This window comes from Cherax quadricarinatus, chromosome 23, assembly GCF_038502225.1.
Source record: "Cherax quadricarinatus isolate ZL_2023a chromosome 23, ASM3850222v1, whole genome shotgun sequence".
Classification (NCBI taxonomy): domain Eukaryota; kingdom Metazoa; phylum Arthropoda; class Malacostraca; order Decapoda; family Parastacidae; genus Cherax; species Cherax quadricarinatus.
In genome coordinates this window covers 6,411,064-6,434,415 of record NC_091314.1, presented here as the reverse complement: position 1 = coordinate 6,434,415, position 23,352 = coordinate 6,411,064, and the positions used below count along the sequence as shown (strand labels likewise).

The 23,352-nt window shown below is 36.8% G+C and overlaps 1 protein-coding gene across 13 annotated transcripts in view; it reads right to left on the bottom strand.

Moving 5' to 3' along the window:
• The window catches only part of LOC128685760 (protein tramtrack, beta isoform), a 149,873-nt gene that overhangs the window by 112,927 nt on the left and 13,594 nt on the right, over nucleotides 1-23,352 (bottom strand). For all 13 annotated transcript variants that reach the window (XM_070087808.1, XM_053772384.2, XM_053772388.2 and 10 more), the window contains exon 5: nucleotides 22,985-23,086. In XM_070087808.1, coding sequence (XP_069943909.1) covers nucleotides 22,985-23,086 — 102 coding nt within the window. The remainder of the gene's footprint in view (nucleotides 1-22,984; nucleotides 23,087-23,352) is intronic.

The window sequence follows — 23,352 nt, the reverse complement described above, 5'->3', positions numbered from 1 at the left end:
TTAGATTAGAGAAAATGTTATTCTTGGCATCACTTGTACAAGTTATCTAGCTACCACATCTCATATTTATGTTTATTTATTCTATTGTGGGGTGTATTTATCATCTTTTTATGTTATGTATCGTGTTTATTATATAATTTTGAAAAAATATCATAGATGGATTAATGAAAATGTGTATTTAACGTAATATACGACATTTAAACGAGACTCGATGATTATTATCATTACTAATATGACGTCTGGAGACATAAGACACTCTTACTGATTTTAATGTGTACCTGCATGCCAGCACAGTATGTAAGTTTATTTAAGTACAGGTATACATAAGTATAATTATCAGAGTATATATAAAATATGAAATAACTTTTAAAAACATTTGAAATTTTGGAGTTTCCAGACAAAATGGAGAGACTTAGTGCTTACTGAGCTCATGGAGAATGTAAACAAACAAGGTGGGGCGCGGTGACCGTATTAGAAAGTCAGGTGGGGGGAGCCGTATAGCGAATTTTGGTCATAATTTGAAATGACCGTATTAGCGGAACGCCGTAAAGTGAAACGCCGTAAAGCGGGGCCCTGCTGTATATATACTCAAAAATTCTAGCGGCTTCAAATCAAGCAGGAGAAAGCTGGTAGGCCCATATGTGAGAGAATGAGTCTGTGTGGTCAGTGTGCACCATATAAAAAAAATTCTGCAGCACGCAGTACATAATGAGAAAAAAAAAGACTCCGACCATGTTTTGGGATTAAAATGCCAACTTTGTGATGTATTTTCGTGTAGTATTTATGGTTGTATTCTCGTTTTCTTGGTCTCATTTGATAGAATAGAAAACATATTATAGAAATAGAGTGATTCTGCGTGGTTTTACAATGAAAAGAACCTTGAAATGGAGCTCAAATTAGGGGAAATGTTTGATTTTTGCCGATGTTCAAAAGTAAACAAATGATGTCATTGTCCAATAAATGTCCAACTAGCCATTCTAATATGCAGTCATTCTAATATACAATTATTACAATATTGCAGTAGTCTGCATAACAGTAAATCTTCTATTTTTTGTTTGAAAAAAAATTCAAAATAGAAAGCAAGAGTAACATCAGAGGGGCCTGGAGACATGACTGATGAACAAAGAAAATGTTATTTTAGAACCAGGAATGTCTGCATTGTTCATTTTGAACCCTATTTTGAAATTGACATTTTTTTAATTTGCTTGAAATTGGCCAAATTGCAAATTCCTGACCATGTTATTGGGTAGTTGAAATCGGTTAATGGACAGTTTCTTGTACTCAATCGATAGAACAAAAAGAGTTCTAAAGAAATAGCTATGAGTTTGGTTGACTGGAACAATGGAATTAGACGAAAATAGGGCTCAAAGTGGGCAAAATTGCCAATTCGTAAATATTGCCGAGGCCGCTAACTTCGAGAGAGCGTAATTCCATAAGTTTTCCATCAAATTTCGTTCTTTTGGTGTCATTACCATCAGGAAAAGATTCTCTATCATTTCATAAGAAAAAATAATTTTTATTTTTTTTTTTTTTTTCAAAAAAATTTCGACACCAGGAGACACCTCAGGATTTGGGGTTGCGACAGTCAAAGGATTAATATTCAATAGTAATAAGAATAAATGCAAATACTTAATCTCATCTTTTGTTTTGACTGCAAGAGAGAAGCACAAAGCAGCATCAGCAATTTTTTACAACCTGTTCTACAGAAATTATTGTGATATACTAGTAGATGGGAGGAATCAAGCCTCCACCATTCCTTGCACTGAAATAAATTCCATTATCTATCAGTTGCTATTTCCTCACTCCATAAGTTTTCTTGTACATATGTACTTGTAGATTTTTTTTTGTTTCGCTTCTTATGACCAGAGTCTTTGGTAAGGTGGGTAAGGAAGAAGGATGGGTAAGGATAGAAATATTGGAAAAGGGTGGGAGGGGGAGTGAGGTAGGATATAGAAGGGAAGTGACCCAACCACTTTGGTGCAATTTAAAAAGTGTATGTGTAATAACAGAAAATTCTTGAAGGGGTATAATACTTACCCATCAGTCACATAGATATAACAGATATATAGGTACATGACTCTGAATTGGTAGTAGATATACAAGTTGCAACTGCTTTTTTTTTTTAATCATCTGCAAACTTGTTCATATGTTGAACACAGCTATTATTATATGTCAAATATTTTTTAACAACTTATCTGTTTTCCTCCACAGCAGAGTGACCAGAAGAAGAAAACATTCGCCATCAATCATTTCCTCGAGTCCTGTCTCTCCACAAGTGTGAGGACAAATCAGTTCCAATGGCCCTACCAACCACAATACCCCCACCCATCCTTTCAAATGCAAATATTCTACTTCTCAACTCCAGCACTACAACACGACCACTTCTCCTGCAGAGTGCTACCAATGTACCCCCCACTTCTAAAATTCGAGTCCAGTAAATCTTTTATGTAAATAAGAAATGCTGCAGAGTCAGATTCAATACGGATTCTTGTAGGACTAAACTGGTGACGTATTTAACTTGGAGATCCTTGCAGGACAAAATGAGGTGACATTACCCTCCTATTTAGAACCTTTGTAGGACTGAGCTGGTGATGTCACCCTCCCCCTTGAGGGTCCTGGTAGAAGAACTGGTGAAATCATCCTTCCCTTTGAGGATTCTTGTAGGACTTAATGGATAACATTACACTCCTCTTGAGAATGCCTGTAGGATTCAGCTGGCAATATTACCCTTCCCCAAAAAGATATTTTTCCTTTAATCATTGTTTGCATTTTCCTTTCAAATGAAAATCTGATCTACTCTAATAATATATGTATTATCCCTACAAAATTTTAGTTTCTGGAAGAGATTTTCATAGGGAACACTTTAATTTTTTTAACCCTTTGACTGTCGCAAGCCCCTTTCTGAAACTGTCATTTTATGTCGCAAAATATTTGAAAAAAAAAAAAAAAACTTATGAAATGATAGGGAATCTTTTCCCGGTGGTAATGACACCAAAAGTACGAAATTTGATTGAAAACTTATGGAATTACACTCCCACGAAGTTAGCAATCTCGGTGATATATACACATCGGCGATTTCGCCGACTTTGAGCCCTATTTTTGGCCAATTCCATTGTTCCAGTCGACCAAACTCATAGCAATTTCTTTAGAACTCCATTTTTTTCTATCAACTGAGTAACAAGAAACCGCCAATTTACCGATTTTAACTACCCAATAAAGTGGTCAGAAATTGGCAATTTGGCCAATTTTACGCAAATTAAAAAGATGCCAATTTCAAAACAGGGTCCAGAATAAACAATGCAGACATTCTTGGTACTACAATAACATATCCTCTGTTCATCAGTCATGTCTCCAGGCCCCTCTTATATTACTCTTGCTTTCTATTTTGACTTAATTCACACAAAAAAATAGAAGATTTACTTTTATTCAGACTACTGAATTATTGTAAAAATGGTATAAATAATATTAGTGCACTAGTGAAAGAATATTAGACTCCCCAGTTGATGTGTATTGAACGTGTGGTGTGATTTGTTTACTCTTGACCATTGGTAAATATTGAACATTACCGCTAGTTTGAGCTCAATTTCAAGGTTGTTTTTATAGTGAAACTATGTATCAAAATCACCACTATTTCTGTAATATGTTTTCCATTCTATCAAATGAGACCATGAAAAACGAGAATACAATAATAAATACTATACGAAAATACACCTCAAAGTCGGCGTTTTAATCCAAAAACAGTTGGAGTTTTTTTTTTCTCATTATGCACTGCGTGCTGCAGTATTTTTTTTATGCAGTGAACACTGACCACACAGACCCATTCTCTCACATGTGGGCCTACCAGCATTCTCCTGCTTGATTTGAAGCCACTAGAATTACTGAGTATACATACGTCTGAAACAGTGGCTCGTACGACGTATATATACAGCCGAAACAGTCAAAGGGTTAAATCTAAATATGTACAATCTATCCATCAGTTTCTTTTTTGTATAGTTTTTATAACTACACTGAAGTATTAATTTAAAGACAATTTAACAAGTCACTTTTCTATGGTATTTTTTAAATTTTTACAAAACTTATAAGAGAGGCTTATAGTACCATAGTTTAAAGGGTCCTCTCTGTCACCTTTATTTAATACGTATTAGTACAATATTTGCCACTTTCCATTAATCTGCCAGAATATTTTCTAATAACAAAACATAAGTCTTTGAATACCACATTATAGAAAGTCTGTTGAAGACAGCAGGAATAATGGTAAAGTTAATCTTAATTTCTCCTTTGCTCTCTTACTTATCAATTAGTCATTGTGAAAATAATTTAGATCCTGTGATACATCTGTTACCTATGACTACTCTAAATCCATGTTGATTTGGGTTGTGTAGATCATGTTTTTCAATAAAATTTGTAATTTGGCCTTTCACCACCTTTTCAAAGATTTTTGTATGTGATGTTAGTGTTATTGGCTTCTAATTGCCACCTGGCCTAAGGCCAGGATCTTCTACTGATTGCCTTTTCAACTAGGTTGTGGCTGCTGGTGACCCAAAGGCCTGCATAATGATAAATGATACACTTTATTTTTATAAAAAATAATATATAAACGGTACAGAAAAGGTGATATTGTTGACATAGTTCAGAAAAAAACCCTGGTTATGCAGATAATTTCAAGCAGTCTTTAAATAACTTTTTTTAATACATCAGCTGTTTCTGAGGCAGGATGACCCAAAAAAAGAAGAAACATTTTCATCATCACTCGCTCCATCATTGTCTTGCCAGATGTGTGCCAATACTAGTTCAAAAACTGCAATATATCTCCACTCCTTATCTCTCCTACAATTCCAGTAGCATTCATCTTACTCAATCTCATTGCTGGCAGTTGTATCAATACTAGCACAGGCTACATAAAATTTACTTCTGCATCTCACACACAGTGCATGCCTCTTGTGGTACAGTGCATGTGAATTCTTTTTCACACTTCTCAAACTATTCATGATTAATATCCTGACCATACAAAAAAAAATTTAATTGGGGGTGTCTTATCAGATAAGCTGGTCTTTAAATGCTACCATTATATAAGAAAGACTTATAACCCAATTTGTTATAACAATTCCTGTTATGCAAGTATGCCTGCTACTGTATAATGCTGTTAATATGATTCAGCTCATCTTAGCAACTGGCTTTTGGCAAATAATAATAATAATAATAATAATCTATATTTCTAGCAGTACATGATGCAACTATTGCAGACTTAGCTGACATCATTGGCATACTATATAGAAAAACCCTGGTTATATAACGCAGAGCGTTTCAAGCAACTTAGATTAATCTTGTCCCCCAGAATGCAATCCACAACAGTCTACTAACAAATAGGTACCTACTTACTGCTAGGCGAACATGGGCAGGTGTAGAGAAACATGCCCAACGTTTCCCCATGCTGGTGACTGATCCCAGACCCTAAGTGTGTGAGTAGAGGGTGCTATCAACCAAGCCACTTTTTTCTGTTTCACTGTACCAGTTAAACTGCGACACCTTGTATTTAGTCAATCTCATCTCGGGGTAGCAACCTTAAGTAGTGGGCGGGCCTAGAGTTAGACTTCTGACTGTCCCTGACACACATGTATGATACCCGAGTGTGAAGCTGTGATGTCTGAATTTTTCACTTTATCCAGACCTCCACAAAGGATTTTGTTCACAGGGTCAGTAGTCTTTCCTTGCTATGTTTTTGTATTAATTTCTATTACACTAAAAGAATGAATGATTTTGCAAATGGTCAGCGTTTAATTCCTAACTCCAAGGCCAGTTGTTTGAAACCAGATTCTGATCTGGCATTATTTGCAATTAGTCATTTTTAATTTGTTTTTGTCTTGTTTAAAATGTGCTGGTGTTAAATGGAACCTGTTGATGAAACTGTTGTATTACACTGTACTTTATACATTCACTGGCAATCTTTCATCATTGTAATTCACCACAGTTTTTATGCAATGCTTCACATGCGATGGCATGATTCAATCTGACCCACAGACCATAATGATAAATGGATAGTATGATAAAAAGGCACAAAGTGCAGTTTAAGAAACTTGTTCTGCCTATATAATAGGTTTTTTCAAGTCAGTCGAGATCACTGATGATGGACACAAAACAGGCAGAAAAAGAGGTAGCAACATGAAGTAAGCTAGCTTATGGTACCTTCGACAGGGATAAAAAGAGGTCACAAATGTAAATTAAGAAAAAGTGGCACTGAAGAGATACCAGGAAACTTATATTTACAAAGTGGTGGAAGAATGGAATGAATTTAAAGCAGAATAGCAGTTATGCTACAACCACATCATGAATTCTGAATACATATTAATACAGATGGAACACTAAGGGCATAGCTCCACTCCTGTAGCAACAAACAGGCTCAGTAATTACAAACAGGAAGATAGGCATATACTTAATTCTTCCAATACAACAGTACTGTATATAAATGAAATCAAGTGACACCCCCGACATACAGATCATAAATATATATTTGTATAACAAGATTCAGTAGCCTTTAAGAATACTCCAAACCCTCTCCCCCTATTTCTTATTCTTAAGTTACTCGCACTATATTGGTATTTTCACAACATCTCCTTGCCACAATTATATAACATAGGATCATTCAGTTTCTTTTATCATGAATATCTGCCTCTTGTAAGTGTTGCCAAATTTGCAGTTATAGGCAATAACCATTAACAGTTACTGTCTAATTTATTTATTCAACAAAAAATATATTTGCTAAAATGTCAAACACACTATACTTTTTTCTGTTAAGTGCTGTTAAAATCTGCATATTTCACTAGCTTTAAGATACAAGTTTCAGTTATGTAATGAAGATGTGTTGCAAAATAAGCTATTATTATGATGATATATTGCTCTGTACAGAGTATAATGTCCCAACAAAAGTTTGTTCTGTAATGTGTCTCTTTTCTTCAATGAAGTTGGTAGTACAGTGGAACCTCTACTTATAAGTGCATCCAAGTGTGAGTTTTTTATTGATATGAGCAATTGCTCGGTTGAGTTTTTCCTTCCAGGCACGAGCGAAATTGCCAGATACGAGCGGGCCTCAAGGGAGGTTCCTTGATGCTGGTGAGGGGCTCTTGCTCTTGATCTAGGGAACTGGATCTCAGTTTTTGTTGGACTATCTTATTGAAACTTGGGCAATGTATGATGGAAAGATGCTTCTTAATGTACACCAAAAATGAAAGAAATCGGACCATAAATAACGGAGTTCACTTCTCAGCCATTAGCCGCCCCTTAACAGCATTTTTGTATGGTTTTTATGGTTGTTTTCTCGTTTTTTTTGGTCTCATTTGATAGAATGGAAGATATATTACAGAAATAGATATGATTTTGATTAGTTTCACAATGAAAAGTATCTTGAAATTGAGCTCAAAGTATCAGAAGTGTTCGATTCTTTGGCGATGTTCAATATGCAGTTATGAATGGGTTGACACTATTTATACAATTATTACAATAATGCAGTAGTCTGGATAACAGTAAATCTTCTAAATTTTTTTTCTGTGAATAAAAATTACAAATTATTTATATTGTAATAATAATAATAAACTGGATATCACATTGGAGAGGAGTATGGAAGAAGTGAATGTTTTCAGATACAGTGGACCCCAGGTATTCGATGGCATTGGTATTCGATAAATCCAGTATTCGATGCATTATATCGCAAAAATTTTGCCTCAGTATCCGATTGAAAACCCGGTATTCGATACGATTAGTACGAGAGGTGTCCACGTGTGGCCTAAACTGCCCCGTGTGTGCCAGTGTTTACAAGCCAGCCAGTGTGCGCGCATCTAAGGATACATTCGGTACATTCCACATTATCACTGTTTTTGGTGCTTGTTTCTGCAAAATAAGTCACCATGGGCCCCAAGAAAGCTTCTAGTGCCAACCCTTCGAGAAAAAAGGTGCTAATGACTACTGAAATGAAGAAAGAGATAATTGCAAAGTACGAAAGTGGAGTGCATGTGTCGGAGCTGGTCAGGTTGTATAATAAACCCCAATCAACCATCTCTACTATAGTGACCAGGAAAATGGCAATCAAGGAAGCTGTTCTTGCAAAAGGTGCAACTGTGGTTACGAAACAGCGACCGCAAGTGTTAGAAAATGTTGAGAGACTGTTACTGGTGTGGATAAATGAAAAACAGATAGCAGGAGATAGCATCTCTCAAGCGATCATTTGTGAAAAGGCTAGGCAGTTGCATGACGATTTGGTAAAGAAATTGCCTGCAACTAATGCTGATGTGAGTGAATTTAAGGCCAGCAAAGGTTGGTTTGAAAGATTTAAGAATCGTAGTGGCATACATAGTGTGATTAGGCATGGTGAGGCTGCCAGTTCGGACCAAAAAGCAGCTGAAAAATATGTGAAGGAATTCAAGGATTACATAGACAGTGAAGACTTGAAACCTGAACAAGTGTTTAATTGCGACGAAACAGGCCTGTTTTGGAAGAAAATGCCAAGCAGGACCTACATTACTCAGGAGGAAAAGGCACTCTCAGGACATAAGCCTATGAAAGACAGGCTTACTCTGTTGATGTGTGCCAATGCTAGTGGTGATTGCAAAGTGAAGCCTTTATTGGTGTATCACTCTGAAACTTCCAGTGTGTTCAGGAAAAACAATGTCCTCAAGGCTAATTTGTGTGTGCTGTGGAGGGCAAACAATAGGGCATGGGTCACTAGGGACTTTTTCTATGACTGGTTACACCATGCATTTGCCCCCACTGTGAAAAATTACCTAATTGAAAAGAAATTAGACCTTAAGTGCCTCCTGGTATTAGACAGTGCCCCTGGTCATCCTACAGACTTGGCAGAACGACTTTCTGGGGACATGAGCTTCATTAAGGTCAAGTTTTTGCCTCCTAATACCACTCCTCTCCTGCAGCCCATGGACCAGCAGGTCATTTCCAACTTCAAGAAACTGTACACAAAAGCTATGTTTCAAAAGTGCTTTGTAGTGACCACAGAAGCTCAACTGACTCTAAAATTTAGAGTTTTGGAAGGATCACTTTAATATCCTCAATTGTATAAACCTTATAGGTATGGCTTGGGAGGGAGTGACTAAGAGGACCTTGAACTCTGCTTGGAAAAAACTGTGGCCAGAATGTGTAGACAAAAGGGATTTTGAAGGATTTGAGGCTAACCCTGAGAAGCCTATGCCAGTTGAGGAATCCATTGTGGCATTGGGGAAGTCCTTGGGGTTGGAGGTTAGTGGGGAGGATGTGGAAGAGTTGGTGGAGGAGGACAATGAAGAACTAACCACTGATGAGCTGCTAGATCATCTTCAACAGCAAGAGGCCACACCTGCGGAAACTGCTTCGGAGGAGGGGATAGAGAAATTGAAGAAGTTGCCTACTTCACAGATTAAGGAAATGTGTGCAATGGGGCTTAAAGTGCAAACCTTTTTTGATGACAATCACCCTAACACAGCTATTGCAAGCCGTGCTGGTGACTATTACACTGACAGTGTTGTGAAACACTTTAGGAATGTCATAAAGGAATGGGAGGTACAAGCCACTATGGACAGATATGTTGTGCGACAGAAGTCCAGTGACTCTCAAGCTGGCCCTAGTGGCATTAAAAGAAGAAGGGAAGTAACCCCGGAAAAGGACTTGCTACCTCAAGTCCTAATGGAAGGGGATTCCCCTTCTAAACACTAACACCTCTCCCCTCCTCCCATCCCATCAATCATCACCAGATCTTCATTAAAGGTAAGTGTCAATTATTTATTGTTGTTATTGTAATTATTCTATTGCATTAAACTTAATATTTCATGTAGTAAAAATTTTTTTTTTCATACTTTTGGCTGTCTTTGCATGGATTAATGTGACTTCCATTATTTCTTATGAGGAAAATTGATTCGCTTTTCGATATTTTCGGTATTCGATGCACTCTCAGGAACGGATTAATATAGAATACCGAGGGTCCACTGTATTTGGGAGTTGACTTGTCAGCAGACGGGTTTATGAAGAATGGGGGTTAACCACAGAACTGATGAAGGAAAAAATGTGAGTGGTGCGTTGAGGTATCTGTGGAGACAAAAAACATTATCCACGGAGGCAAAGATGGTGTGAAGCTTGGGCTGCAAATGCTGAGGCAAGGAGGCAGCTGGAGGCAGTGGAGATGTCCTGTCTAAGGGCAATGCATGGTGTAACTATTATGCAGAGAATTCAGTGTGTGGAAATTATGAGATGTGGAGTTAATAAAAGTATTAGTCAGAGGGCTGAAGAGGGGTTGTTGAGGTGGTTTGGTCATTTAGAGAGAATGGATAAGGGGGAGCTGAAGGTTTCGGAGCGTGGAGAGAGAAAACACTCGAAGAAATATGAAAATTGAGTTATTGTTACCAAAAAATAGCTGAACTTTCTGGCTACACTCTGGTATAATTATTATCCTTGTACGATGTTTCTAAAAGGAATTACAGCCATTTATAACAGGCATGGTGACAGCGCTGACGCGACATATTGCGTAAGAAGCGCTGACTCGGCTTTGTTTACGTTTTTTCCCCGTGTTATTGTTATCGTTTTCTTATATCTTTATGTCTAATATAATACAAATTCACCATCTGAGATCATTCCCGAGCGGGCAGAGCTAATATGGTCACGGCACCAATCGGGAACCCCTGGGAATAGTGCACAAAATGGCCGACACCTCCAGCCAACAAAATATTCCATACCCACGCTAATATCAATTATAAGGCTTATTTATCTATCACAATTGATCTATTATGATATAATGCAATATAATAATAGCATATAAACATAAAAAGTACACCTTAAAAAATAATATATAGCATAATATGACGCCCCAAGGAAAAAATTTCTATCGATATTTCCCCTGAAGGTGAAGAGAGGGTCCGACCTCTCTCATCAGTGATGAGAGAAAACGGATTTACAATGGTTAACTGTAATAAACACTCGTAGGTCACGCAAAAAGTGTAAAATAAAGCGAATTTTTCGGGGAAAAAAATATTTCCCGGGCACCTAGGGTGCCGCGCGCTTCGGCCTATATCTCGAAAGTAAGTTATTTACCTATTTATGGATTCTCTATCCTTATTTATGAATGAATTGACTTGATTTTCACAACAAACATAGAAGAATGATTGCTTTACAAGTTTTGTGGTACCTTTCTGAACTATCCCAAATATTTTCAGATTTGTGTGGGCAACAAGACCGACATCTTCCAAAATGTCAAAAAAGTTATGAAACTTTATTTTTTTTAGCATGAACGTAAGATTTATTATTATAATTGGAACTTCAAATATGATGGAATTAGAAGTGTTCTATCAGCAGAAAGTGTCAAAACCACTTTTCCAAGTACCACTGAGTACTTGAGTACTGCCAAATGTAATTTTTCGTAAATTTTGCATATTTCGTTTCCTTTTTGGCCGATATGATTGAAACTTCAGCAAAGGCTCTTTAATATAAGCTTCTAATAGTACACCAAAAATGAATGTAATCGGTTCATAAATTAAGGAGTGGTCTCCGAAACCTTCAGCTCCCCCATAAAAGTAGAATGACTTGGAGAGCACATAAATCTGTAGGGAAGGGAAGGCAGGGTAGGGGTCGTCCTCGAAAAGGTTGGAGGGAGGGGGTAAAGGTGGTTTTGTGGGCAAGGGGCTTGGACTTCCAGCAAGCATGTGTGAGTGTGTTAGATAGGAATGAATGGAGATGAATGGTTTTTGGGAACTGATGAGCTGTTGGAGTGTGAGCAGGGTAATATTTAGTGAAGGGATTGCAGATGAGCAAGGAGGTTTCAGAATGGGTAGGGGATATGTAGATCAAGTGTTTACATTGAAGCATATATGTGAACAGTATTTAGATAAAGGTAGGAAAGTTTTTATTGCATTTATGGATTTAGGAAAGGCATATGATAGAGTGGAAAGGGGAGCAATGTGGCAGATGTTGCAAGTACAGGTACCATCCGACTTACGACCGAGTTCGGTTCTGACAAACCGGTCGCAAGTCGAAATGGACGTAAGTCGAACCTTACTACTGAACATCAACATCACATTAATAATTGACTTTATTTTGTTTTATTTTTGTATTTCATTTTTTACTTTACTTTTTATGCTGTTAGTACTGTATTTTATACTGTAAGGTTTAGGATAAACACTGTGTACAACACAAACAGTTGTTTATTTCCCTGAAATTTGGCATAAAAAACACAGTCGTAAGTCGAGTGGTCGTATGTCCAGCAGGTCGTAAGTCAGATGGTAGGTGCATATGGAATAAGTGGTAAGTTACTAAATGCTGTAAAGAGTTTTTATGAGGATAGTGAGGCTCAGGTTAGGGTGTGTGGAAGAGAGGGAGACTACTTCCAGGTAAAAGTAGGTCTTAGACAGGGATGTGTAATGTCACCATGGTTGTTTAATATATTTATAGATGGGGTTGTAAAAGAAGTAAATGCTAGGGTTTTCAGGAGAGGGGTGGGATTAAATTATGGGGAATCAAATACAAAATGGGAATTGACACAGTTGCTTTTTGCTGATGACACTGTGCTCATGGGAGATTCTAAAGAAAAATTACAAAGGTTAGTAGATGAGTTTGGGAGTGTGTGTAAAGGTAGGAAGTTGAAAGTGAACATAGAAAAGAGTAAGGTGATGAGGGTATTAAATGATTTAGATAAAGAAAAATTTGATATCAAATTGGGGAGGAGGAGTATGGAAAAAAGTGAATGTTTTCAGATACTTGGGAGTTGACGTGTCGGCGGATGGATTTATGAAGGATGAGGTTAATCATAGAATTGATGAGGGAAAAAAGGTGAGTGGTGCATTGAGGTATATGTGGAGACAAAAAACGTTATCTATGGAGGCAAAGAAGGGAATGTATGAAAGTATAGTAGTACCAACACTCTTATATGGGTGTGAAGCTTAGGTTGTGAATGCAGCAGTGAGGAGGCGGTTGGAGGCAGTGGAGATGTCCTGTCTAAGGGCAATGTGTGGTGTAAATATTATGCAGAAAATTCGGAGTGTGGAAATTAGGAGGTGTGGAGTTAATAAAAGTATTAGTCAGAGGGCTGAAGAGGGGTTGTAGAGGTGGTTTGGTCATTTAGAGAGAATGGATCAAAGTAGAATGACATGGAGAGCATATAAATCTGTAGGGGAAGGAAGGTTGGGTAGGGGTCGTCCTCGAAAAGGTTGGAGGGAGGGGGTAAAGGAGGTTTTGTGGGCGAGGGGCTTGGACTTCCAGCAAGCGTGCGTGAGCATGTTAGATAGGAGTGAATGGAGACAAATGGTATTTGGGACCTGACGATCTGTTGGAGTGTGAGCAGGGTAATATTTAGTGAAGGGATTCAGGGAAACCGGTTATTTTTATATAGCTGGACTTGAATCCTGGAAATGGGTAGTACAATGCCTGCACTTTAAAGGAGGGGTTCGGGATATTAGCAGTTTGGAGGGATATGTTGTGTATCTTTATAGGTATATGCTTCTAAGTTGTTGTGTTCTGAGCACCTCTGCAAAAACAGTGATTATGTGTGAGTGAGATGAAAGTGTTGAATGATGATGAAAGTATTTTCTTTCTTTTTTGGGTCACCCTGCCTCGGTGGGAGACGGCCGACTTGTTAAAAAAATAATAATAATATAATAATAATATGTTTCATGGAAGGGGTTCAGGGAAACCGGCAGGCCGGACTTGAGTCCTGGAGATGGGAAGTACAGTGCCTGCACTCTGAAGGAGGGGTGTTAATGTTGCAGTTTAAAAACTGTAGTGTAAAGCACCCTTCTGGCAAGACAGTGATGGAGTGAATGATGGTGAAAGTTTTTCTTTTTCGGGCCACCCTGCCTTGGTGGGAATCGGCCAGTGTGATAATAAAAACTAATAAAAAAAAAATGTATAATAATAATACTGTACATGTATAATAATAATGTACTATATAATAATAATAATTATAATACCAGATGGCTTCAAAAGGCCGTCACTCGATGGCAGTGAATACCACAACAACGCAGGAGTGGTTATGGCCGCCTCCACCTGTCACAATGACATTTTTTTTTCATTCTAGAGTATATATCAGGTTTCTATGTTATTTATATTGCTTATATCGTATCAGATGAATTGTGATAGATAAATAAGCCGTAGAGTAGATATTAGCGAAATATTCAAGGAGTATTTTGTCCTGTCCCCAGACCAACTCTTGTCCACCGCCGACACCACTACGTGAATGACATTCATTCTAGAGTATATATCAGGTTTCTATGTTATTTATATTGTTTATTATGTCATATTAGATGATCTGTGATAGATAAATAAGCCATATAGACGATATTAGTGAAATATTGTAGTAGTATCTTGTCGTGCCTCCTGAGAGCCAGAACGGATTCACTGCATTTCAATTAATTTAAATGAGGAAAATTGGCTCTGCAAACAAGCATATCCAGATGCAAGCAAGGTCATGGAATGGATTAAACTCTTAAGTAGAGGTTCCACTGTACCTCATTTTTATTCAGATATGTGTTGTTAGTTAATTTCCACCTAAAGTACACATTAATCATTAAATAATTATACAATACTGAGTCATGTAATTTATTCTCACAGAACTTTGAAAAGTATTTACATATCTCTTCCAGAAGAGAACATAACATTTATGAGGTATTACACTTTTTCATTTAAAAAAAGTAGGTTAGATTTTAATTAATGATTAACTTTCTCAATTTTAAACCGAAACTAACACTGGCTGTAATATTTTTAGTTTACATAATTCTCCAATCTGTGTAAAACATATTTTACACAATTTCAAGAAATTATTTGCATAATTTTTGAGTTAAAAAATTACAAACTTCAAGCAAGAAATACTCCACTCAGATAGAACATGAAAAAGCTGAGTAATTAATAAAATAAAGTTACTGTAAGGAGTAAACTGTAAGAATCAGAAGAAATCTGTAAGAAGCGATTTACTATCATTATAGAGAATACAGATTCGAGAGATGAATATTAGAGGACATAATGAGAACTTTCTATACTAAGAGCCAACTCAATATTGCAACTATGATAACAAAAAATAACAACAATCCAATACAATATTCTTTTTTTTTTTTTTAACACATCAGCCATTTTTCACCAAGGCAGGATGACCCAAAAAAGAAGAAATACTTTCATCATCATTCACTCCATCACTCTTGCCAGAGGCGTGCCTACACTACAGTTAAAAAATTGCAACATCAACACCCCTCCTTCAGAGCACAGGGATTGTACTTCTCACCTCCAAGACTCAACTCCAGCTAGCTGGTTTCCCTGAATCCCTTCACACTCCAACAGCACATCAAGTCCTAAAAACCATTTGTCTCCACTCACTTCTAACACACTCATGCACGCTTGCTGGAAATCCAGGCCCCTCGCACACAAAACCTCCTTTACCCCCTCCCTCCAACCTTTCCTAAGCCGACTTCTACCCCACCTTCCTTCCACAACAGATATGTATGCTCTCCAAGCCATTCTATTTTGTCCCATCCTCTCTATAGCTGAACCACCTCAACAACCCCTCCTAAGCCCTCTGGATAATACTTTTAGTAACCCCACATGTCCTCCTAATTTCCAAACTACGGATTCTCTGCATTATATTCACACTGCCTTCAGACACTACATCTCCACTCCCTCCAGCCTTCAGTACAATACATGTATTTATCAAGTTAAAAAATAATAAAAGCTTACTCTTAGCAATGCCTCATATGTTTTAACAGAAAAATTATTTACAGTACACTCAAACATTCTGCTCTTGAACAAATATTCTGGCATTCTAGTAAACAAGAAACTTCACTGGCAAAGGGCTCTATAAAGATTGTGATACATATATTAGAAATACAGTATCTCTAAAGGGTAACAGTCAGAGCAGTATCTACAGAAGTGATACAACAATGCATCTTTTGAAATTCAGAAGGTCAATTTTAATGGCAGGCAAGTTTTAATTCTGGAAAGAGTAGGGTCACTAACAAAACAGTAGTTGAGGGGATAACAGCGGAGGTAACTTTCTCTGGAACTGAATTACTAGGAAGTTGTGTCGCATCACACAGGAACATGACTCGGTCACCTTTACTCTGATCTGCCAAGCCCCTATTGCATGTTTTCAGGAAAACCATCAAATTTTCAGAAAAAAATTTTAAAATGAAGGACACCTCTGCCACAAGAAAAAATAGTCAGATTATTGTAATTAAAAGTCTTGGTAGAAGCCTCAAAAATTCCTAGAAGCAACAAAATTTGTATACAAAGAAGCAGAGTAGCTTTCTTACCTGAACAGTTAATATTTATAATGTCATACTCCATCTGGGAACTTTCCCAGCCTTGAAGCAGTGACTGCATGTAGAATTTCAGAATTTTTTGTGCTGGTTTAGCTATCATTAGAAATAACCAGTTGTCACTTATGTTTTTAAGGAAGAGAAAGAGCAAGATCAATCAACCAGTTAATTATGAATATATGCTATATTTACATAGCTAAAGAAAAAATCTCAGTAAAGAAGATAGTACTTATGACAGTACTTCCATAGAAGACCAAAATCAATCGACCAGTCTATGAAAAATTTTCCATATGAACAATGAAAACTCATACCAAAGCAATGAACTAATTTTAGAGGTTATTGTTAAAAATCTGTATTTGAGTGTTTAGATACTTGTTTTTTTTTTTTGTTTTTTTTTTTTTATCAAGTTGGCCATCTCCCACCGAGGCAGGGTAACCCAAAAAGAAAGAAAATCCCCAAAAAGAAAATTCTTTCATTATCATTCAACACTTTCACCTCGCTCACACATAATCACTGTCTTTGCAGAGGCACCCGGATACAACAGTTAAAAAAAAAAAAAAAATATAACATATCCCTCCAAACTGCTAATATCCCAAACCCCTCCTTTTAAGTGCAGGCACTGTAGTTCCCATTTCCAGTACTCAAGTCCAGCTATATAAAAATAACCAGTTTCCTTGAATCCCTTTACTAAATATTACCCTGCTCACACTCCAACAGCTCATCAGGTCCCTAAAACCATTCGTCTCCATTCACTCCTAACACGCTCACGCACACTTGCTGCATAGACACGCTATACATGCTTGTGTATAGACATTTATGTAATTTGTGTTGAAAATTTCTTTTAATAACTTTTTCAGTTCTCTCATACATTGACTTGTTTTAAAAGGCTGACAGATTTGTCCTGCCTCATTTACTTGGGAATAGCATGATAATGACTGATTAAAAGGTATTAATAAATTTAAAAGAAACTCTTACCATGGCCTATTTCTCACTTTTCTTCGACAATAATGATAGAGGGGTCCAGTTATTTGAAGACGCCATGCTTTAAGATGTAGTAAATAATGTACTAAAATGTACTAAAATAAGCAAACAACTATATGATACAGAATATGCAAGTAGGAGACAGATGTAACTAAGATGTAATCTACCTATGGAAGGATTTTAGAATAAATGAACGAAGTCATATGACAATAATAGGGAATTTTGGTTTATCATTTTGTTTACAAGAAATTGCATGAATCAAATGAGGAATGTCTTATGCTGCATTTATAGTCTAGAAGATTCAATTCTTTATACATGGGTTATATTTATACTAAAGAATGACAATGCGGTAGATACCATCTACAACAAGCGAGAACTAGAACTGTACACTTGTACACAATGTAATGCTTCACTAAGATAGCTTCACTTTGTAGTGCTCTCCACACCAGAGATAAATTTAGATAAGCAGTAGCAATTTATATAAGATTATGATCGTATAAACACAGTACAGTACTACGTATTGTTCAAATATCACATCCTTTAAAATGCTAAGACAAGGGCCTACTCTGATTAGAATTTGGAGATATGTGCTACATTAATTTGTAAAAAAAATTAGCCTTTTTATTACATATATAGCATTTTTAATCATATCTCCAACATTTATATCTTTGTATGTACCGGTAAGCTTTTTACATAATAATTTCATATTTTCCTTGATTTTGCAGTTTCATATTTTTAACTGTGATTTAAATGACTATTATAAAACTTTGTTATAAACCCAAGAATAATGTCACCCTAATAAATAAAGAGAGTATAAAAAAACTATAATTCTAAGGGTCAATTCTCACTTCATATTAAATAAAAATTATACACAAAGAAAATTACAAAGCTAACAAATATTTGTTATATAAGTGAAATCTTCATTCAAATCAAGAGCACTAGAAGAATAAACTTACCTTCTGCAGTAACGATGGCACATACAAACAACATCAAACAATATTCAAAATGATTGCTAGGTAATCTGCTGTTGACTAGAAACCAGTACTATATCAAATTTACCAATAAACCCGAGCATTAGTACCCAAAAAATTTATTACTGACCAGGGCCTATATACATTTGCTAATTGCAAATTACAGAATAGTATATTTAAGAAAAAAAAAGTCTCTTATCAAATATCCAATCAACAACAGCCCCAGTAAATGGTGCCTACAAACATACATACATCACAATATTTCAGTCATTGCCTAATTAGGATCCAACATCTATACACATTTCTCAAACAACTGTCATTCATTTAAAGTAAATGTACAGTACACCTCACATGTTATGTTGAATCTCACCTGTTATTCAAAATATTGTATTTTAATAATCATCTGATGTTTTGTGTCCACCAAATCTGCCATTGCAGAAGACACAGATGTACTGGTAGATTTAAGATTCTGCATACGTATTTTCATTTATGAAAATGGAATCAACTCTGAATGCAAATTCGTGTTTTTCAATTTATACTATGCACTCTCATAAGATTCTATCATTGGCAACAATCTTAAGAATAACAAATGGATTCACCACAGTTCACAGCATCTACAACAACACAGAAAACATACCATCATAGTTCTTTATATACATTACAGAGTAAACTTTACAAGAGCAAGAGTAACTATGATAGAGTAGCCTCCACACTAATAGCACAACAAACTGAAAATAAAACTAATTGACATTCTGGCTTATCCTAGACTAATGATTCCTAGCCTTTTATCTATGATGACCCCTTTCAGCTTTTCAAAAGTTATTGTTATCCCACCTGAAAACAAAATACCTAATTCAGTGTTCCTGAATCTTTTCCGGTAGTTTCATTGGGGCAGGAACTCTGGATATAATAATAATAATAATAATAATTCTCCATGGAGAAGTGAAACAGAATTATTCTTCTGTGAGCCATGCATGTCATAAAAGGCAACTAAAATGCCGGGAGCAAGGGGGCAATAACCCTTTCTCTTGTATACATTACTAAAGTTAAAAAGAGAAACTTTTGTTTTTCTTTTTGGGTCACCCTGGTGCAGTGAGAGACACCCAGTTTGTTGAAATAATAATAATAATAATAATAATAATAATAATAATAATAATAATAATAATAATAATAATACATAATAATAATAAGAAGAGCAATGTGTGGTGTTAATATTATGCAGAAAATTCGGTGTGTGGAAATAAGGAGAAGGTGTGGAGTTAATAAAAGTATTAGTCAGAGGGCTGAAGAGGGGTTGTTGAGGTGGTTTGGTCATTTAGAGAGAATGGATCAAAGTAGAATGACATGGAGAGCGTATAAATCTGTAGGGGAAGGAAAGCGGTGTAGGGGTCGTCCTCGAAAAGGTTGGAAGGAAGGGGTAAGGGAGGTTTTGTGGGCGAGGGGCTTGGACTTTCAGCAGGCATACATGAGCGTGTTCGATAGGAGTGAATGGAGACGAATGGTATTTGGGGCCTGACGAGCTGTTGGAGTGTGAGCAGGGTAATATTTAGTGAAGGGATTCAGGGAAACCGGTTATTTTTATAAAGCCGGACTTGAGTCCTGGAAATGGGAAGTACAATGCCTGCACTCTAAAGGAGGGGTTTGGGATATTGGCAGTCTGGAGGGATATGTTGTGTATCTTTATATGTATATGCTTCTAAACTGTTGTATTCTGGGCATCTCTGCAAAAACAGTGATTATGTGTGAGTGAGGTGAAAGTGTTGAATGATGATGAAAGTATTTTCTTTTTGGGGATTTTCTTTCTTTTTGGGTCACCCTCCCTCAGTGGGAGACTGCCGACTTGTAAAAAAAAAAAAAAAAAAAAATAATAATAATAATAATAGTAATAGTAATAATAATTCTCCATGGGAAGTGGAACAGAATTCTTCCTCTGTAAGCCATGCATACCAGAAGAGGTGACTAAAATGCCGGGAGCAAGGGGCTAATAACCCCTTCTCCTGTATACATTACTAAATTAAAAGAGATATTTAAGTTACCCTGTCTCAGTAAGATATGGCTGGTTTGATAAATAAAATAATAACAACAACAATAATAATAATAATAATAATAATAATAATAATAATGATAATGATAAGAACAATAATAATAATTCTCCATGGGGAAGTGGAAAAAACTTCTTCCTCAGTAAGCCATACATGTCACAAAAGGCGACTAAAATGCCAGGAGCAAACAATCAATATCCCAAACTCCTCCTTTAAAGTGCAGGCATTGTACTTCTCACCTCGAGAACTTAAGTCTGGCTAAACAGTTTCCCTGAATCCCTTCATAAAATATTATCCTGCTCACACTCCAACAGCTCATCAAGCCCCAAAAAACATTTGTCTCCATTCACTTTCTAACACGCTCACATATGCCTGCTGTATGTCCAAGCCCCTTGCGCACAAAACCTCTGAGTCATAATACCATGGCTAAAACAAATCACAAGAAAACATACATTCGAGAGGAAACTTTAGATGACATATATATACTGTATAGTCCCTTTATATAAAGGGAAAGGGGACAAAAGAGACTGTAAAAATTATAGAGGAATAAGCTTACTGAGTATACCAGGAAAAGTGTACGGTAGGGTTATAATTGAAAGAATTAGAGGTAAGACAGAATGTAGGATTGCGGATGAGCAAGGAGGTTTTAGAGTGGGTAGGGGATGTGTAGATCAGGTGTTTACATTGAAGCATATATGTGAACAGTATTTAGATAAAGATAGGGAAGTTTTTATTGCATTTATGGATTTAGAAAAGGCATATGATAGAGTGGATAGAGGAGCAATGTGGCAGATGTTGCAAGTATATGGAATAGGTGGTAAGTTATTAAATGCTGTAAAGAGTTTTTATGAGGATAGTGAGGCTCAGGTTAGGGTGTGTAGAAGAGAGGGAGACTACTTCCCAGTAAAAGTAGGTCTTAGACAGGGATGTGTAATGTCACCATGGTTGTTTAATATATTTATAGATGGGGTTGTAAAGGAAGTAAATGCTAGGGTGTTTGGGAGAGGGGTGGGATTAAATTATGGGGAATCAAATTCAAAATGGGAATTGACACAGTTACTTTTTGCTGATGATACTGTGCTTATGGGAGATTCTAAAGAAAAATTGCAAAGGTTAGTGGATGAGTTTGGGAATGTGTGTAAAGGTAGAAAGTTGAAAGTGAACATAGAAAAGAGTAAGGTGATGAGGGTGTCAAATGATTTAGATAAAGAAAAATTGGATATCAAATTGGGGAGGAGGAGTATGGAAGAAGTGAATGTTTTCAGATACTTGGGAGTTGACGTGTCGGCGGATGGATTTATGAAGGATGAGGTTAATCATAGAATTGATGAGGGAAAAAAGGTGAGTGGTGCGTTGAGGTATATGTGGAGTCAAAAAACGTTATCTATGGAGGCAAAGAAGGGAATGTATGAAAGTATAGTAGTACCAACACTCTTATATGGGTGTGAAGCTTGGGTGGTAAATGCAGCAGCGAGGAGACGGTTGGAGGCAGCGGAGATGTCCTGTTTAAGGGCAATGTGTGGTGTAAATATTATGCAGAAAATTCGGAGTGTGGAAATTAGGAGAAGGTGTGGAGTTAATAAAAGTATTAGTCAGAGGGCAGAAGAGGGGTTGTTGAGGTGGTTTGGTCATTTAGAGAGAATGGATCACAGTAGAATGACATGGAAAGCATATAAATCTATAGGGGAAGGAAGGCGGGGTAGGGGTCGTCCTCGAAAGGGTTGGAGAGAGGGGGTAAAGGAGGTTTTGTGGGTAAGGGGCTTGGACTTCCAGCAAGCGTGCGTGAGCGTGTTAGATAGGAGTGAATGGAGACGAATGGTACTTGGGACCTGACGATCTGTTGGAGTGTGAGCAGGGTAATATTTAGTGAAGGGATTCAGGGAAACCGGTTATTTTCATATAGTCGGACTTGAGTCCTGGAAATGGGAAGTACAATGCCTGCACTTTAAAGGAGGGGTTTGGGATATTGGCAGTTTGGAGGGATATGTTGTGTATCTTTATATGTTTATGCTTCTAGACTGTTGTATTCTGAGCACCTCTGCAAAAACAGTGATAATGTGCGAGTGTGGTGAAAGTGTTGAATGATGATGAAAGTATTTTCTTTTTGGGGATTTTCTTTCTTTTTTGGGTCACCCTGCCTCGGTGGGAGACGGCCGACTTGTTGAAAAAAAAAAAAAAAAAAAAAATATATACTGTGTGAAAAGCAATCACCGACAGCCTGACTGGCCCAATTATTATATTCATAGGGAGGGGGACACTAAACCCATAGGTTATACTGCACCTAGGGAAATGGGAAGCATTCAGGTTCAATCCAAGGAAGAGGAGGGAAGGCTCAAGAACTCCTGACCAACATCAAGGAATCATCCTTGATACAATGGCTCACATGGCTTTCCAGTAATAATTAATAAGCAAATACTATGTAACTATTGTTTACATATTATCGGGTAACACATGCAATACTGAAGCCCTTAAAATCCATATGTTTTTGTATATGTATTGACAATTATAGAATGTATACCTATATGGTCCTACTAAAGATCATCTTAGTTACACATCATGCATTAAGTTGGAGGCTACTGAAAATCACTTATCTCAATATTTTAAATCTATTATCATTGCTACAATGGGTTTTGTTTTTCAGATAAAAAGTGTAGAAACACAATCTTGACATCTGTATATAAACTACCATTGATGGCAAATGCCTCTGTAAACTAAGAACAACACTTACCAACTGATGCTGCAGTGGATGGTCAGCAGTGGGTGGGCTACCTTCCCCACTATAATTTTCAACTCCAGCTAACCCTGCAGTAAAGTCTCCTCCACCTAGCCACTGAAGAAATACAATAATCTATTAGATTTATATTCTACATGTACTTGTAACATTGCAAAAAGAAAAAAAAAATTACTACTACTTCCTGCCAAAGCAGGTTGACCCAAAGAAGGAAATTTTTTTTTTTTCAACAAGTTAGCCGTCTCCCACCAAGGCAGGGTGACCCAAAAAATAAAAATAAAATAATTTCATCATCATTCAACACTTTCACCTCACTCATACATAATCACTGTTTTTGAAGAGGCACCCAGATACAATAGTTTAGA